The sequence below is a fragment of the Mus pahari genome, chromosome 10 (genome assembly GCF_900095145.1).
Source record: "Mus pahari chromosome 10, PAHARI_EIJ_v1.1, whole genome shotgun sequence".
In the NCBI taxonomy this organism is placed as follows: domain Eukaryota; kingdom Metazoa; phylum Chordata; class Mammalia; order Rodentia; family Muridae; genus Mus; species Mus pahari.
In genome coordinates this window covers 69,752,321-69,771,364 of record NC_034599.1, presented here as the reverse complement: position 1 = coordinate 69,771,364, position 19,044 = coordinate 69,752,321, and the positions used below count along the sequence as shown (strand labels likewise).

At 42.2% G+C, this 19,044-nt stretch overlaps 1 protein-coding gene across 5 annotated transcripts in view; it reads right to left on the bottom strand.

The window, feature by feature from the left end:
- Window positions 1-2,199: 2,199 nt before the first annotated feature.
- Window positions 2,200-19,044, bottom strand: part of Fam214a (family with sequence similarity 214 member A) — an 84,122-nt gene continuing 67,277 nt past the window's right edge. For 2 of the 5 annotated variants that reach the window (XM_029542835.1, XM_021207492.1), the window contains exons 8-13: window positions 16,624-16,703; window positions 15,457-15,565; window positions 14,273-14,431; window positions 9,619-9,687; window positions 7,443-7,639; window positions 2,587-3,162 (exon numbers count right to left, since the gene is read on the bottom strand). In XM_029542835.1, coding sequence (XP_029398695.1) covers window positions 3,009-3,162; window positions 7,443-7,639; window positions 9,619-9,687; window positions 14,273-14,431; window positions 15,457-15,565; window positions 16,624-16,703 — 768 coding nt within the window. In that variant the 3' untranslated portion in view covers window positions 2,587-3,008. Of the gene's footprint in view, window positions 3,163-7,442; window positions 7,640-9,525; window positions 9,688-14,272; window positions 14,432-15,456; window positions 15,566-16,623; window positions 16,704-19,044 lie in introns of those variants that run through there. The other 3 variants (XM_021207490.2, XR_003844625.1, XR_003844624.1) reach the window with 3 other exon arrangements.

Genomic DNA, 19,044 nt, shown 5'->3' with positions numbered 1-19,044 from the left:
CAAACAAAGAAAAATTCTCTGTCCCCGTGTTACCCCACAGCAGTATTCCAACATAAGAAAAGAGGAAATAGAAGCCAGGAAATATGCACCTGTAGATTTAGCCCTGTGCCCAAGATACCAGAACTGGGAGCTAGAAGGGCCAGCGTTTGGAGGCAGGCCATTTTCACTCCCAGTGGTATATTCTGTAGGAAGCTGGAACTGAACAAAGCAACTTTAGACAGATCTCAGTTCCCAGAGGCTGTTAGAACACTATTCAGCACCACCATTACTCATGTACTTTAATCCTTAAAACTGAACACACTGAGCCGCAGTACTCCATCACCCAAAATGCTTTCCTCTGATCCCTAGATAGTGGTCATTCCTTCCCCCTCCCCTTTCTGTTTAAAGACAGGGAGGGACTTAACTATGCAGTTCCATAAGATGGACTCATAGTTGGCTTATGGCTCAAGTCTGGCCTCAAATTAAATGATCCTTCCTCCTATGACTAATTCCTGGTGTAACCAAAATCTCAAGTCAGCTGTTTGCCCCTTTACAAAGAAACATAGAGGAGATCAAGAAACGGCAATGGATTCAAGGAAATATGGTTCTGTTTCTGTTGCTGGTACTTTTCTCCATCTGAACTGCAGCTACCTACAAATTATAGAAAGCATGAAACACAACTCAAGGCATCTGCATGTGTCCACACGGCTATACATTATGAAAATTCTGGGAGACCACTCCTCCTCTGGTGTTTAAGAATCTGGGCTATTCTGGTCCCCAGCATTGGATTTTCTCTACATTTCCATTCTTTATGGTCCTTATACATGCCATTGCCCTATCACAGGTCTGGGTCATCATTCCTCATTCTGCCCTGTCCCTTGACCTCCTTTGTTGAGTCTCTATTAATAAAGTCTCTATTATAACGTTTACTTCTTGAGATGAGTGGTCTCACTCTATAGTTTAGGTTGCTCTTGAACTCATGAAGTTTCAGGGTTCCCCTTTCCTCAGTCTCCCAGATGTTGGTATTACAAGTAGACCTGGCTTTATCCGCTGCTTACGAAGAGGATTTTAGAGCTGATGGGATGGCTTCATAAGTAAAAAGCAAGCACCTGACTCTAAGCCTGACTTGATTATAATGTCTTCCCTTGAACCCCATTCTTTCCTCTAATTTTATACTGTTCCTGGGGTCACGTCCATCTGAGTACCCTGAGCTGCCATCAGTCCAGAACAGAGCTGTTCCACAGCACTTTCTGTGATGATGTGGTAATCTACGTTTGTGTTCTCCAATACACTAGCTACTAACCATGTAGGGCTACTGAGCATTTAATGTGGCTAGTACAAGAACTGAATGCTTAAAGAATTAGTGAGAGCTTAGAAACCATGAGAAACACTCTTGACAGAGTCTTACAAAGCTCCCTCTGGTGGTTCTGATGCTAATGTGCACAAAAAATAATTTTTAAGTTTGGGATTTCATAAGCATATGCAAACTTTTAAAAGATCAGAATTTTTTTCCCTCCATCCCTCCCTTTGTTTTTGAGATGTACATGTAGCTTGTGTTGGCCTCAAACTCACTATGAATCAGGAATAACCTTGAACTTCTGATCCTCCTGTCTCTGCTTCCTGTGTGCTGGGATGACAATGCATCACCATGCCTGGTTTATGCTGGGCTGTGGGTTGAACCCAGGATTTTGTGTACATTAGGCAAGCACTCTATGACTGAGCTACAGTTCATTACAGAGAGAATGCATTTTTAATTAAAGGGATGTATAGTAGGAGACTTGAAAACTATTTGAAACTCACTGAGGTACTGAGTAGTTAGAATGGGAACATTTTTTAGGGGGGTGGGTAGGGGCAGAGTCTATGTAGTCCTAGCTGTCTTGGAACTCACTATTTAGACCAGGCTGGCCTCACACTTGCAGCAACCCTCCAGCCTCCGAGCCTCTAGTGTTGGGATTAAAGGAGTATGCCCCACACTCCTGGTTTGCACCTAAATAGTCCCGACTTCTTGTCTACTGTGCCAGCACAAATAACAGGACTGTCGTGTTCTACCTGAGCATGATAGGAGGCAGCTTCTGATATATCAGCCAAGTTCCCTTTCTTGGTGACCTTTTCAATTGCCAAATGCGTCTGTCCTTGGCAGCTATGGAGCTAGAATGGATACCGTCTGATGGTTAACCTAACAGTCACATAAGTGTCTTGTTTAAGAATAAAAGCCAAATACACGTATTAGTTTTTTGCATATATTTACAATATAAATATTAATTTCTTTTCAAAGTACATATTCTTTTTAACAGTGTGAGAAAATTATCTAGCATGGGACAGCAATTTAAAGTAAAACCTCTACAGTAGTGATTCAGGGAAAATAGAATGTTTTGGGGGTGGGGCCTTAGAAGGAATGAGAATGGGCAGGTGGCTGAGTGCTTGCCAGGAGGACAGGAGCAGCTTTGTTGGACCCCCTGGGGACAGCCCCGGGGTGAGTGCTATAAAACCTAACCTGGAGAGATATAAAAAGCATACATGCTTGCATAGTGCATTAATCTTAAAGAAGCCCAACATTTCATTCTCATTTTCAGTAGCTTAAATGAATAGCACTTAAAACACACCACACAAAATTAAAGACTTACGCATATATTTCAATTTCAACATTAATGTCAAAAATACATAGTATGATTTTACATAGGATTGTGCTACATTAGAACACTAGAGACAAACATCACTTGACTATTAAGGAAAACATTAAATATTAAATAACAGAAATAAAATGTGTAAACACTAATCTAACTGGGGATTTTGCTATTGCAACTGTCCAATGAAGTGGTTTTAACAGTACGAAAAGGGCGAAGACATAGGTGCTTCCAGTCCACTTAGGAGACATGGGTCTCACTTCGGGGGTCCTTTAATAAAATCTGGTCCAGGACAACAGAGGAGGGCCACTCTGCTCCACTGGCTCTCGCTTGATGTATTCCATTCTGTGGATGCTCATGTTCAGGCTTGGGTACTGAGCAAATACTTTTAAGTTGTCCCCCTCATCAACATCTTGGTGAAAACTGAGGGTTTGTTGGCGACTCAGTGTAGGATTTGAGTTCATACGCAGCACCGCTATCGACCTCCATGGACTTTCGAGAGAACAGGAGCCGGACATCTCTATGGAGGTAGATCTTTCCAGATTTAGAACTCTGGAACCTAAATAAATACAAAGAGAGACAGTGATGTTAGGGAATGAGTCTTTAAAATAAGTAAAAGTACTCATGAGAGCAGGAGGAGCCACTCTTGCTATGCCATGAGATTAATTCCCTTTCCCACCGTATCTGGGTCTGAACTGTCAAAAACTAATTTGTCATTCCCTAAACCCTCTGCTCTGTAATGGGGCCAAGACTTGTGTCTTCTGGGAGTTGGGGTTTCAACGTCACTGTTCCTCCCTGGCCCTGCTGCATGCGCACTTTCCTCATCTAAGGCATCAAATTTCCACTGACACCAGCTAACTATATGACTATGCCTTGGGCTTTGCAGGTCAGGCATATTCTAGACACAGAGATAAGAAAATTCATACAAATTAGCTTTCCATGACATAGGGTAGATTAAAATGGACCCCATACTCAAAAGAGTCACTGTAGAATATAAAAAGGTTTCTGAATAATTTGTCTATTCATGTAATCACATCACTCAATAGGTTAAAACAAGAGGACTATTACATTTGAGGCCATCATGATCAATTTATCCAATGACAAGCAAGCCTGGACTATAATATAAAACTGTCTCAAAATAAAATAAAACAGGTAAGAGAAGATCCAAGCTTTTCTTGACATGCATTTATGCATGTGCATGCATGTGAGGCAACATTGGCTATCTTCTTCAGTTTCTCTTCATTCACTTGAGGCATTCATACTGAGGCAAGGTCTCTCACTGAAGCCAGAGCTCGCTGACTTGCCTGGTCTACTGCCTTAATTAGAGATTCTATTTGTGATTAAACACCATGACCACAAATAACTTGGGGAGGAAAAAAAAAGATTGTATTTTATCTTACAACTTGTAGTCCATCATCCAGGAAGTCGGGGTAGGGACTCAATGTCAGAACCTGGTGGCAGAAATTGGAGCAGAGGCCATGGCATAATTCTACTTACTGGCTTGCTCCTCCTGCTTTCTTACTGTAGTCAGGGCCACCAACCCAAGGGTGTCATCTCCTACAGTGAGCTAGCCCCCCTACCCTCTATGCCAATCATCTAGCAGGAAATGTATCCCAGGCTTGCCCATAGGCCAAGCTGGTGGGAATATTTTTCTCAACTGATGTTCCCTCTTCAAAAATGACTCTAACTTATGTCAAGTTGACATAAATACTAGCCAGCACACCTAGCCATCCAGCTTGTTCCAAGGATTCTAGATAGCTGCCACATCTGCTCAGCTTCTGTGTGTGTTCTGGATATGGGGACTCTGGACCTCAGATCTATGCAGCCTTTACCCCGAGTGCATTCATTTTGTTTGGAGACTGGGACTCATATTGTACTGAGACTGCCCCGGAACTCACCATGTAATGAAGGCTGGCCTTGAACTTTTAGTAATCCTCCTGCCTTGGCCTCTTTAGTGTTGATAGTACTACAGATGTGTGCACCATACCTGGCAAGGTTCAACTTCTGGGACAATCACTGCTATTATTAGCAGTTGGTTACATAAGACAGTACTGGCAGACAAAAGTTATTGGTGAAATGAAAAGGGGCTAGAAGTTGGCACTGAACTTTTTCTATGTTCCATTAACCTTCCCCAGCAGATGCCGTGAAGTGCTAATTTCTCTTTGTCTCCTTGGAACAATAGAAATGACAGTCTGTTTGTGGATTTTACTCCAAAGCTAATGGAAAGGCCTGGTGTGACACTGACCGGCTCATTCCTCCTCCCTGAAGTCGCTTTGGGGACGATGCCATTTTTTTCCAAATAGGCTTTGTATAGCTTCTACATATTTAGTCATAATATGAAAACTACAGAGGAGGTTGCTGACTTTGGGTGAATGACGGTTACATACTTCTAAAGCTATCAAGCTTTGAGAGTTTGACAATGCAACTCTGTGGCATGCTCAAGGTTGTAGGTTTGATCCTAGACACCACAAAACAAATAATATCAACCAATCAACCCACCAAAACATCAAGAGAATGATGCGAAACAGAAGCTGAATAGGAGACCTGAATCTTTTCCGACTGGGCTGGGTTGCTGATTGGTTGGTGGATTAACTGATTTTGCAGAACTTGGGACTGAACACAGAACCTCATACATAGTAAAAGGACTCTACCAATAAATTATATATTTCCTTCCTTCTGTCTGTCTATCATTTTTTAATACTGAGAATCAAACCCAGCACCTTCCTCATATTAAAGAGATGTCACTATAACTGAACAACACAGCCCACCACTGGAAAGTATTCCTAGAGTGTGCTATTTGATTACACTTCTACTTTTATTTATTTACTTTTTTAAAGTTTCTCACATCTGGGTATCACTCTGTAATTCAGGCTCACATAGAACTCATTTTATAGCTTAGGATGACCTTGAACTCACAGCAGTCAGTCCTCCTGCCTCAGTCTCTCCAAGTTCTTGATTTAACCATATCTGCGAACATTTATATATATTTAAAGTTCTTAACATTTAAAAAAAAATTCTGTGTGTGAGGGAAGCGGATACGTGTCACCGTGCAAATAGAGTCCAGAGGACAATTTATGGAAGCTGGTTCTTTCCTTACACCACATGGGCCCAGCTCACCAGACCCCATTTCTCGTTTTGAAAAGGTTTTCCAAGTTCATGTCTGGCGGACATGTTTTCACACCCATAGCTTATGTGCACACACCACTGTGTTCCTGTCAGGCAGGGCCACCACAAGTATAGCATTGCCTTTTGGATGCATAATGACAAGTGGAGAGGCCTACCATGCAGTGTTCTGAGAGGAACAGTCTTATTCTGGTGTGGCTCTACCTCACTCTACCTAACCTGCAGTTACATACTGATGGATGGCTGAGAATCACAGGATTCCTTAAAATAAAGAACCAGTCATTGACGTGGCTGAGAGTACTCTACAGGGTCACAGGAAAAAAGCTATTGACGTCTGTCTTTGATTTGCTCAGTGTTCCTGAGAGCTACACAGGGACTGGGGGCTTAAACTGCAAATCAGGCATGCTGGCAACACGGACCAGAAGGACACAAGCAACCAACGACAAAAGCTCTTACACAAGCTAGAGCTGCAGGTTGAACACTACGCTGGAGGATGCAGCATCCCTGAAACAGCTTCCACATCAGCACTGTCACCTGCCAGATGGCTAGAAGCATGGAGGAGCAGTCAGGGAGTGGGTGGGTCAAGTTTAAGAATCCTCTACCCAATAGGGCCACTTAGCTACCTGTGGCTAACAGCCACCTCCAATGGGACTATTTCAAACTGATTGTCCCAAGGGTAAAATATATTGTTGATTTAGAAGGTATGTTAAAACAAAAAGAATGAAAAGTTATCTTGATTTTACACTGATTGTATATTCACATTATAACATTTAGATATGCTAGGTTAAGTACAATGCATTATATAAAGTTTACCTGCTTCTTGTTACTTTTCCAGAGATCCCTTTTTTTCTGGCAGGGTCTTATGTAACCCGGGCAGGCCTTAAACCTGACAGGTAGTTGAGGATGGCCTTGAACTTCGGATCCTTCTGCCTCCACTATCCAAGTTCCGGGATAACAGACAAGGAAGGGGCTCCATAGCCAGATTTGTCACTTTACTAAAAAGGCTACTAGTAACTGCAAACTAAGCTGATGGCTCAGACCAAGTTTCTATCAGCATCACTGGTTTTAAAAGTCGCAAATATCAGGCTCCATCCTGACTTTTAGCATGCCCCATTTGGCAGTTACAAGTGCAAACTCCTCAGTTTAATAAGTAGCAAGGGTGGTAAGAATGAATGCCACATGTTTTCCATGTTGGCATGTTGTCAAGAGACCCCCATGCTCAGCAGAGTGCATGGTACTAATATAGTCAGTTACAAAGTTCCCTTAAGGTCTTATCTGGCATCAGTTGGAGGGAAGGGCCTCCTTGGTCCTGTGAAGGCTCTATGCCACAGTATACAGGAATGCCAGGGCCGGGAGGCAGGAGTGGGTGGGTGGGTGGGTGGGGGAGCACCCTCATAGAAGCAAGGGGAGGGAGGATGGGATAGGGGGTGTGCAGAGGGGAAAGCAGGAAAGGAGATAACATTTGAAATGTAACTAAATAAAATATCCAATTAAAAAACATTTTTAGCAAACTGAAAAAAAAAAAGTTCCCTGAAGAAAACAAGTCTAGTGGGCTGGAGAGATAGTTCAGAGGTTTAGAGCACTGGCTGCTGTTTTAGAGGTCCTGGGTTCAATTGCCAAGACCCACATGGAAGCTCACAGCTGTCTATAGTGGGATCTGATGCCCTCCTGTGGTGTCCTCAAGTAAAGTACTTTCCTATTAATCTGAGACATTACCTCAGGTGTATGAGGTAGCGTAGTAACTGTGCAGTGTGCTGGACATTCTCTTTGTTAATACTTCTCTTCATCTCTTGTTTAACAGGAACAGAAAATGTCCTCTGTCTCAGGAATGTCTGGTGATTGGCTGGCATACCTCGTAGGTCATACACGACAACAAACATCTTCACCACAGTTTTATTGGGATTGAATAAGGTCTGAAGAAACAACAGAAGGGTTACTCTTCAAAAGAGTGATTTGTATATATGGTGCAGAATACCTTCCCAGTAATTAAACAGGCTCTTTAGTAATTTAATTCTGATCGATAGATTCTATTCAGAAGCTAACATTAACAGCTAAAAAGGTAATATTCAATACTTTCAGAGATTCAACCTCATTTCTTATATGGCTATAAGAAAAAAATCTTGTAATAAACCAAGATTTTTAGTCACACATTTCATATTAATAGCAAGTAGCATACATTTTTCTCATTGTTCTGATTTTCTGAAACTGTTCTACTAGTTTAAGCATAGTACACTCTTTATGGTGTCTTTTGCATTAGGATATTCTAGTTCTGTTATTTCAAACATTAGCTTCACTGGTGATATCAACTGCAAATTCTCAAGGTGGAATTTTAATTTCTCTTATATTTTAATGGATTGTGATTTTTAAAATAAACAACATAAGCTCAGCAAAACTAGAATTTTAGAGTAACTGTTTTAAACTACTTACTGTAAAATTGCTATAAATGTTCAAGGGGGGGACTTTATTGAAAATGTTTCAAGGTCAGGAAATAAATAAATAAAGCTCATTCTCATTAGATCCACAGTCTGTAACAACACTAAGCTTTTACACTCAGAATCTCTCACAAATGATCAGGCTTTACAAATCATCACTATCATTACAGACCAAAATATGCATTCTCAGAGAAGACTGGAGTAATTCCATTGTTATTTGGCTATAAATAAGTGAAAAAATGTATTTTTTTTAAAGTACACATTTTTAAATTAAAAACCCAAGCTGCTGAACTGACTTTAACCAAATTACCAACACATCAATCGGTAACTTGGTGCCAGGCTTTCAGAAGCTCGTCCCAGGGACTGGACATCACTCACTGAATCAAAATGAGAAATACATCAGCATTATGATCCAAGTTTACAACCTAGCACGTGCTAAGATCAGGGCTGATACATTCAATAAGTATAAAGCAGACCCAGGACTTCAGACCATGTGAAGAATAAAAGCGTGCTTAAAACAGACCACTCAGAGGTGAACTTCTCTTTCTAGGTTAGTGGCTTATCACTAGGGCAGCTCATAGCTAGCACTCTAGTGGTCCACACACCCTCATGGGTTCTACAGCCACGGGCTAGAGAATGGACAGGGATTGCTCCTTAGCTTTAAAAAAATGTCTGGGATAGAGAAATCACATTTTAATAGGCAGCCCCTCTTCTGTGGTGCACACCCACACTGCTCACAACTGCTCACTCTTGTGAGATGCCAGATAAACATGCAGGCGGGGCACAGCTGATCAGACCTGATATGGTGTAACCAGACTGACAGAAGGGCTGACCCCTGGAGGTCACAGGGCTCAGAAAGCCTCTGGGGCTGGAGCAGAGGCTGAGTGCAAATAGCCAGCAATAGCCAGATTCTTCCAGTCTACAAAATCTGAAGTAGACTGAGGACTTGCAGTGTTACCCTGGGTCAGACAGGTCTGCCCTGGGAAGAAGAATACATTTGAAGGCATTCCACATTCTCTGCCCGGCACCTCTCAGATTGCACTGAGTCAGTTTAAAAAAAAATCATTCCATTAGTATTAACATCTTGTTTCCCAGGTTTTTCCCACCAAAGCAATACAATATTTTAGGGTCTCCTTTGAAACAGATCAATCTCAATATTGCTTAATATTTACTAGAAGGTACTGGTCAGGATTTAAATATATTGAAAATAGCTCAATTTAAACCATATACATGGTTCATATTATTTGTCTAAAGCATTCACCTCTATTAGCTTATTAATCTTTTCCTTTAATGGAGGCCCCCAAAATGCTCATTCTTGGGGCAGAGCATGGCAACTCCAAACCAAGCTGCAGCCCACTGTTACTTACCAAGGTTGTTGCAGCAGCAGTAGCAGGAGAAAGGGCTAAGTTCTATATGTGTGAGAGAATGATTATTGCAATTGTAGGCTATAAAACACATACCACTTGTATCGTTCCTGAAGGAGGTACTCGGTAACCCCTTTTACCAAGGGACTCTAAAGTAATCACGCCCTTGAAACAAAAGAAGACAAATTGAGTGCATACATATATAACAGACGAAAGTAAGGACACATTTTTAGTATAATTCGGTAACCTATTTCTAAGAAAAAACATTCAAATTGCATTAAGAGCTACATTCTGCGAGTAGGAGACGGTGGGACTCCCCCTTCTAAAGAAACCACTCGCTGCCGCTCTTCCTGGACATGTTGCAACAAGCAGCATACAGCATTACGGCCACTCTGCTTGGAATTGCCCACTGAGACACAGAGCAAGGGTCAGGTTTCCTAGCCATAAGGAAATAAATAAAGCAGGGCTATAGATTAGTTCTGTTATCTAATGAGGGAGGGGGCATGAAGAAGCAAAGAAATGGTTGATCGTGGAGTATGGAAAAGTAACCAGTATCGATGCCTAATTTGGGGCCCCAAATGAAGGAATTCTTCAGTTAGTGAGTCAACTTACACATCTGAATTTCTGACGAAAGACAGAAGAAAAGAATTAAGACAGCAACTAAGTGGGGTTGAAAATCTGGGTTCCAGCCTGATGAATTTCTAGCAGAAGAGATGTTCAAAGCAAGTATGAAGAATGAAGGTTTACCACCAAGCTGCCTGCTCTGCAAAAAGCAAGCCACACAACCGTTTTCCAGGAGGAAATGCTACTTCAGAAGCAGCTGTGTCAGAATCTGGATCGTTTTAAGGTGCTACTTTGAATATTTTTTTATTTTATATTTTTCCATTTTTTTTCACACAGAGTCTTATGTATTCCAGGCTGGATTCAAACTTACTATGTTGCCAACAGTGGCCTTGAACATCTACTTCTTGAAGCGTCTGCTTCCCAAGTGCTGGGATTACACAATAAGTATCACCATACCCAAATTATATCTATTTCCTTAGGTTCTTTGTTTATACAGAGCCTTGCTATGTAGCCAAGACTTGGCTGGAACTCATGAAAATCCCCCTGCCTTAGTCTCTCAAATGTTGGGATCACAGCTGTGATCGACCACACCCAGGGGTATTATTGCCTTTTAGCTGTTTACTTGGTAAGGAATCTTAGACTTAGAATTGGCTCTAAACCAGAGCACACTAGCTTGAAGGTCTAAGAGCTGAGCTCTGGGGAGAGGTCAAAGGTGAACTACAGTCATCTCACTAGCTAAACCTAAAAGGGACGCTGAAGGTCCTCCACTTAGTCTGGTACTCAGAGGGGTGGACGCAACAGCAGCAGCACACACATGATTTTGTTAGATCAGTCTGCCTGGCCACTCTCCAGATCTACCAAATAGAATCTGCCTTTCATCAATAGGACTTCCCTGATGTCATCTGTACAAGTTTAAGAAAACCTTAAGTACAGGCAGCAATTTTTCTGCGAAGTCCAAACAATGGGGAAGAAAGTATAAGTGTGAAGAAAAGTCAGTCAGTTGGATGTGCAAATGCTTCCCAGTAACCAGGGTGAGGGCGTGGCCACAGGTGCTGCTTGCAGATGTTGTCCTTGTCTACTTTGAGGGATGCTTTCCTCCCAGCAGTTACAGCAGGTAAGTACAGTAAGTATGGGCTCCATATGGTTCATGAATCCATTGTCACTTATTGTAAACAGGAATCTCAAGGTAAGTGTAACACAGGACTGCTGCTGCACTAGGTGACATGGGACCTGGGTTGGGAGGTAAAAAGCAATGGACCAAGGTGGAGAGTGAGCCCTGCTTTAACACATGATCCTAACTTCACACACAGAGCATGGACATTAGCCTTACACCTTGGCAATGCAGCAGTGCTCAGGGTATTCACTGAGGCATATGCACACCACTTTTCAAGTACAAGCAGTGTGCACAGTTATATGAAAAGCACACTCCTTTCTGAATCCAGAAAGAACAAGTAGAGCATATCAAAGTGACAGCTATTTTATAATCGCACTGGTAGGGACAGGAGTTATTGTCTTTTCCCCCAACCTCCTTCCCATACAAAGAACAGAGAGACAGGACAATGGCAGCTATGACTGTGACTGTGTTTCTCTAACGTACAATGTTGACAGTTTTTAGATCATAATGATAATAGTGATCAAGTCCACAGTGACTGAAGATTTTTGAAAGGTCTTAGGGCAGCACTCCAGTATAACCACTTTTTTCTTCCTTTAAACTATGTGTGTGTGTGGGGGGGGGAGGGGGTATTTGAATCTGAATACAGTGCCCTTGGAGGCCAAGAGAGGGCACTGGATGCCCTGGAACTAGAATCATAGAGTGCTGTGAGCTGCCCGGTGTGGGTGCTGGGCATAGGTGGCACAGGGCACTTGAGGCTTCTGGAAGAGTAGCAAATGCTCTTTGAGCCTTCTCCTCAGCCTCCAAACAACAACTTCTACATAATCTAAGACCAGTAGTAGCACTGGAAAGCTGGGATTTGATTAATATTACTCGATTCATTTCATGGGCCAGCATATCCATATCTGTACCTAAGAAAACCACATTTAATTTAATGAAACATCTCCTCTGATATATTTGTAATAGTAAAGTAAAGATGAACTAAATTTAGCAGAATCCTAATGCCAAAAAAATCCCCAAATTATTAGATGTTAAAGAATGTGAATGTCTGGGTACAGTGACACACCAGTAATCCCAGCACTTGGTATGTAGAGGCAGAAAGATTGTGAGTTCAAGGCCAGCCTCAGCTACATAGACTTTGAGGTCAGACTGGCTGACATGGACCCCATGTCAAAAAATAAAACTAACAACAACAAAGACTAGTATGGAACAGTAGATGGAAAACTAAAACCAGCAGGCCTCGATTTGACTAATTACAAACAGAAGGAAACCACTCCTAGCCAGTCATGAGCCCATAACAGGCCTAGCCTGACCTCCCCACCATGACAGCTGGTTTCTCTGAGACATAGTTCCCGTGCAGCTGAGTGCTGTGTGGTTCTTGGAGAACGTTCTTACTGCTGACTCCAAAATGAAGAATTAATTTTTCAAGAATTGCTTGATGCAAAATCCCACCACAAAGAATTTTCTGTCCTAACATTTATTAGAGTACCACAAAGGTGCATTACTTCTGATGGTCTATGATATGCTTCATCTAACAAACAGTCCTAGCTAACGAAATATGTCCAGTCCTTTGAAATCAGACTAACCTATCAAAACAGAACGAATTTTAGGAAAGATTTGTGGTGTGAGGTTTGGAGAGAGCCACTAGCAAAGAGAACCCATTCCTACTAAATAAACAGACTTAGGGGAAAATATGATAGAGAGAAGATCATTGTAACGGAAAAGGCAGGCAGGCAGGCAGGCATTGATAGTTGTTTTTGGTTTTTGAGATAGGATTATCCTCTGTAGACAAGGCACTTCCAGAACTTACTACCTAGCCCAGGCTAGCCTCAATCCCACTGTGATAGAAGGCAGGCCTCCTTAGAAGGAGAACCTAACAATTCAGTAGGCTGAGTTATTCCCTTTCCTTTCAAAGTTCCCATCAGACTATGCTTGTCTACCAAAAGTATGAAATACCACCCAGGCCCTGAACCAAAATTTCACCTTAAAACTGGAGTTAACTTAAACTAGCCCCTTTGACAAACCAGGACACCATTGAGGTGGCCATATTTAATTGTCCTGTCAGGTATGCAGAAATCCCTTTTCACAGCTTTTATTCTTAACAAAAGACATTGTCACTAATGTTCTTAGAATGCCTGAAGGCAGGAGAGAGGAAGCCAATGGGCAGGGATGCAGGTCTAGGCCTGTATGCATCTCTGCTTCTCACAGTGAGACTAACTGTGACTCTGCACTTTACAGCATCACTACAAACCCCTCCTTTGTATTTGGAAGGAGTGTTTATACATACTCCAGTGTTCAGAGGCACTTCTGCAGGCTAAGGCTTGTATTACCCAGACTCCCCTGCAGTAGAAAATGGGAACCTCTAAGAGCACTGACTGCTCTTCCAGAGGTCCCAATTCCCAGCAACCCCATGGTGGCTCACAACCATCAATCACTAATGGGATCCGATGCCTTCTTCTGGTGTGTCTGAAGAGAGCAGCAGTGTACTCATATACATAAAATAAATAAATCTTAAAAAAAAAGAAAGAAAGAAGAAAATGGAAAACTCAAACTTACAAGACCTCAGGCTCAAGACTGTCTTCTCCCTCATAGAAGCTCTCCTGCTCTCCACTGAGAGACACTGGTGTGATCAGAAATTGCTCACACTCTCTAGAACCTCAGGATCAAAAGCGGGGGAAGATGGAGTGGAGAGGCCTCAGGTCACCCCAAGTCCCCAGATCTTACCAAGTCTGACTGACATAAGAACCACGTGAGGAGGCAGCCATGTGGTATTAGAGTACACAGTAAGCACTGGGGAATTTGTGTGAATTTAGCAAGATAGACTGATTATGTCAGTCACTAGTCAGTTATGTAAAAATGAGAAAAATTTCAGCAACCTTTTCAAGTGCAAAACAGGTCACCTGTAGTTTGAGCCAGCTGAGAAAAGGTCTTGGAGTAGGATTTTGGCTTATTGGTTTGTATTCAGTTTTTAAAACTTTCTCTTAGGAACAGCTTCTTGCTTTCAAGGGCAAAACTGAAGCAGAGATGTAAATTACTAAGCTGGCTGATTCTTGCGGAAGAGACAAAAGTACTTGCCATGTAAGGCGAGGGAGCATTATCATCAGAAACACTGTAGAACGACACTTCCACCGGCAGGGTCAAGTGTGTTGGGCAGAAAGTCCCACTGGCTCCCACCTCGGCAGTAAAGCCATCGACTATGCCAAGGGGGTCTAAACGATAGTTCAGAACCGATTCCTGGAAGACAAGATGACAACATGTGCTTTGAAAAGGTAGAAAATGTAGCACATTAATTTCACTTCCTACTTAGGGAAATACTTGTCTATGTTTTCCAGGTCCTGTGGTAGCATGTGTCTGTAACCCACTGTCTAACAAGGCTGAGGCAGGAGTGTACTGAGTAGCCAGCCCCTTGGAAGTTTGAGTGACACAGAAACCATGGCTTAAATTGAGAAATGATGGTTATTACAGGGGACGTGTTTCTTACCTGACCTGAATTCACCTCTGCCTCCAGCCAGCTTCTACTAGATCCTACCCACTGCCTCCTCTCACCCACTCAGATACCACTGCACTCTCTTGGAACATTGCCGTTTGTTAGACTTAATCGCTTGCTATGCTGTTTATTGCTCTCTGCTGGGCACAGGGACTAGAACCTGCAATCTCATCAGCACTTGGAGATCAGAGGCAAAAGGACTACTGTGAGTTCAAGACTAGTACTAACTGTAGTAATTTCCAAGCTGGCCTAGGTTATATAATAGGCCATACTTGAAAAGAAAAGCTCTCCCAGAGAAGATATCTGCCCCTGAGAAAGCCCACAGAAGGCGCTAGCCACATATGGAAGCCCTGTTCGAAAGTTAAGCCAAACATTTGTCATCTTGAAGAATGACTACTTCTGTTTTTAAAAGATGCTGTTGTATAATATATGGAATTTTATTTAGTTTAGCTGAAAAAAAAAAATGTGAAGAAACTCTGTCCATCCATGTGGTGCTCACTCCTGAGAACCGTCTCTAAGTGGCGGCTCTTCAGGTGTTTTCAAGACCCTCAGAAGCTTATGTGATGTTACCTGTGGGGATATCATGGTGTGTGAGGAGTGGCCCTTCAGTCAAGTGATCATTTGAGGAGCAAGACAGGCAAGGCTTTGAAAGAAGACGGTCAATTCGTTTATTTCCTTCTCACAAAGAATATTAAAGACATAATGATCCTGTAGCCCTAGTGCCCTAGTTTAAGGCACATTGACTTCTAAAATAGTTTCAAAGCAGCATTACCTCAAAATTTCCTAGGAGACTAAGACTTGTGATTGGTGGAGCACTTGAACTCAAAAAAGGTTTTTCATGAACATCTGGGTCCTCGTCAATGTTCAGACATGGTCGAGAGCTATTGAAAAAATAGAAGCAAAGAAAAAAAGAACATGTTAGTTGAAATATTTTCTTATTTACATCTATAAAATCAATTAGAAGAAGCTGAACAATTTCATTCAAACTACTAAAATAAAATTGTTATTAAATTTTAAAATACAAAATTTTTAGCTGGGTGGTGGTGGTGCAGGCCTTTAATTCCAGGACTTGGGAGGTAGAGGCAAGCAGATCTCTGTGAGTTCAAGGCCAGCCTGGTCTACAAAGTGAGTTCCAAGACATCTAGGGTTACACAGAGAAACCTTATCTTGAAAACCAAAAGAATGAAAAAGTTAAAAAAAAATGTAAAATTTGTAGTTGAAATTTCAGATTAAATATTTTACTAGCAATATTCAGTAATGAATATTTATAATATATCACATAGTTGAAACTACTGAAAATGTACAATACTCTGAATTCTACATCATTTTCAGCTGGAAACAAGAATTCAGAGGTAAAATTATGCGATTGTAATTACACAGCTGTCTAGAGATGCAACCCAGTGATAGAATGCTTGCCTAAAACACAGGCTGGATCACTGACAAAGAAAACAGAGCTTTTATAAAGGAGGGAAGGAAGGAGGGATGTAGGAGAAAGGGAGGGAGGGAAGGAGGGAGGCAGGGAGGCAGGCAATGTGGGCTAGAAGACAGAGGTTAAGGATCAGCAGCAAACTGATGGGCCTGAACGGCTCGCTGTGAGGAGCACACAGCCAAGCTCACTGTCTCGCTCTTTATGTGCATGTGCAGCAGCATGGAAACGAGACTTCTTTTCTCTTTAATTAAAAATCTTTAATTTTTATAATATTTATATGTAGGGGTGTTTTGTCTGCGTGTATGTCTGTCTGCCGAAGGTGTCAGGTTCCCTAGAACTGGAGTTACAGATGGTTCTGTATCACCTTGTGGGTGCTAGGGGTTGAACCATGGTCTCTACAAGGGCAGCCACTGCTCTTCACCACTGAGCCATCTCTCCAGCCCTGAGATATTTCCTATTACACTTAGAGTCAGCACCTCTGCTGCCCAGTTGTGCATTGGAGGCAGTTACCTTTTGGAGGACAGGCTCCTCAGATGCAGCAGCGACGTGTCTAGGTCAAAGCAGCCTGACTGCGTTTTCCTTTGAGGAACCTAAAGGCAAAGTAATTACTTAATTTTTAAGGATTACTTTTAAAATGAATAAAACTCTTAGAAAATCCAAGCTAAGCATGCTGTTTTAAATGACAGTTACGTCTTTGTTTGTACGTGTATAGGTGCATGCATGTTCGAGCACACGTGCAGAGGTCAGAGGACAGTCTCAGGGGTCAGTTCTCCCTTCCCATCATGTGGGCCAAGGGAGGTCGCCTGGCTCGGCAGCAAGGCTGTACCTGCTGAGGCTTCTTACTCATCCACAGCACAGCCTTCAAGTAATAAAAGTTCTCTCACAACAGTTTACTTCAAATAAGATGCTTCTCACATATTTTTCTTTCATTCTCATTTTATTAATATACAAAAAGAACCCAGGCGATTCCTAAAAGTACTTTAAGTAGGTTCTAAGTAAAATTAGGTTTTCCCCAAAACTAAAGCATACATGATTTTTCTGTACAAGGACTCTTACTTTGTGTGTGTGTGTACAAATGTGTCTATGTGTTTACACATATGTGCATATATATGTGTGTGAAGGTCAGAGGTCAATGTAGGTACCTTCTTTAGTCAGACTTTTTTATGAGTACACTGCTGCTGTCTTCAGACACACCAGAAGAGGGCATCGGATCCCATTACAGATGGTTGTGAGCCACCATGTGGTTGCTGGGAATTGAATTCAGGATCTCTGGAAGAGCAGTCAGTGCTCTTAACCGCTGAGCCATCTCTCCAGCCCTTCAGTCAGTCTTTACCCTACTTTTTAAGGCAGGCTCTTTCATTGAACCTGGGGCTCGTGGGTTCAGCGAGCGCCAGAGATCCTCCTGTCTCTGCCTCCCCATCACTGGCTATAGGCAAGTGCTGCTGTGCTCAGCTTCCGTGGAGGCACTGAGATCTGAACTGAGAACTTTACCTACTGAACCATCTCCTATCCTAGGACTTTTGTTTGTAAGTTGTATCTACCTGTGCACTTTGAGGGATGTGTGCCTGTAATGTTGAGAGCTTAAACTAAAGGGACAAAACTAAGAGTGTTGGCATCCTACCCAATGTAATATCCCAAGAATGTAATCTTCACAGAGAATGGGTTTGAAAAAAACAGTACTCTGAATTTTCAATCACATTTCTCACAAGTCATTTATCATAAAATACACTGAAAATGAAAGTTCTAAGTGCAAATGAAAGGCAGAGTCAGACACAACAGGAGAGTTAGGGCTGTTTGGGAAGCATGTCTGTAAAGCATGAATAACTAACTAGTGTAAAATACAACTGGTGCACCGGTCTGCGAAGAAATGGCTGAGATCATCATGGAGTGAAAGCAACCCTGGAAGCTGCAGAGGTCATGAGACGAGAGCAGAAAGGTCAGGACTGGATGGGACGGACCTCTCTGGGAGACCCTGCATCAAAGGAAAGCCACCTCCCCATGCCCACAGATGGGGAAAGGTATGTTCAAGTGGTAGGGCGCTTTCCTAGCATGTACTCATTTAAATGGGTTCAATCTTTAATACCAGAGAAAAAAGTCTGACTCAACTGTGTCCCAGCAGCAGACCATATAAAACAAACCAGCCAAAACATGGGTGAGCCCATGTGTGTACACTCCAGCATAACTCACCCTTCGGGAAAGCTCTCTGCCTTCCTTCACTTCCCTCCTGATGCTCTGCCTGGTCTGTGCTTGGAGCTTCTGCTGCACATAATGAGCGTGGTACCTGCCTTCTCGGCCCTTTCAGGGTTACCACTCCCTCTCCTTTCTGTCCGTCACACTAAGTGCTTTCTAAATATCTATCTGCCTGTGTATTTATTAAACTTCCACTCAGCTGATTCCATTCTACTATTTTTCCATACGGAGTGCATGTATGTACATGCATCTGTGTGTGTGCATATGTGTACATGCATGTGTGTGTGTGTGTGCATGCGTGTACATGCATCTGTGTGGGCGCGCACACTTCAAGGAGAATAATTCCATATCCAGATGTTTCCTTTCAAACACGACCCCCGCCCCCGGGCTTTCTGGAGACAGGGTCTCTCTTTATAGCCAAACAGCCCCTGGTTTGCAGTCATCTAGCTCTCCCAAGTGGTGCTGGGACGGAATCCGGGAGCCCACATGGACCATTCTGTCTCTGAGCAACGTCCCAAGCCCTCCAAGAGTATTTTCTAACCACTGCACTCAGAACTATGCTCTTATTTATACTAGTTTCTAAATAACACGGTTGCTGGTACCAATATTTATTGAGATAAGGAAAAAAATCTATTTGTATGAAATTCCATCAACATCAAGGTATTTTTAAAAATCTTTTTTTTTCTTTTATAATTAGTAACATAATATTTAGCAAAAGAACGTCAGGAAGAATTTCTTTTT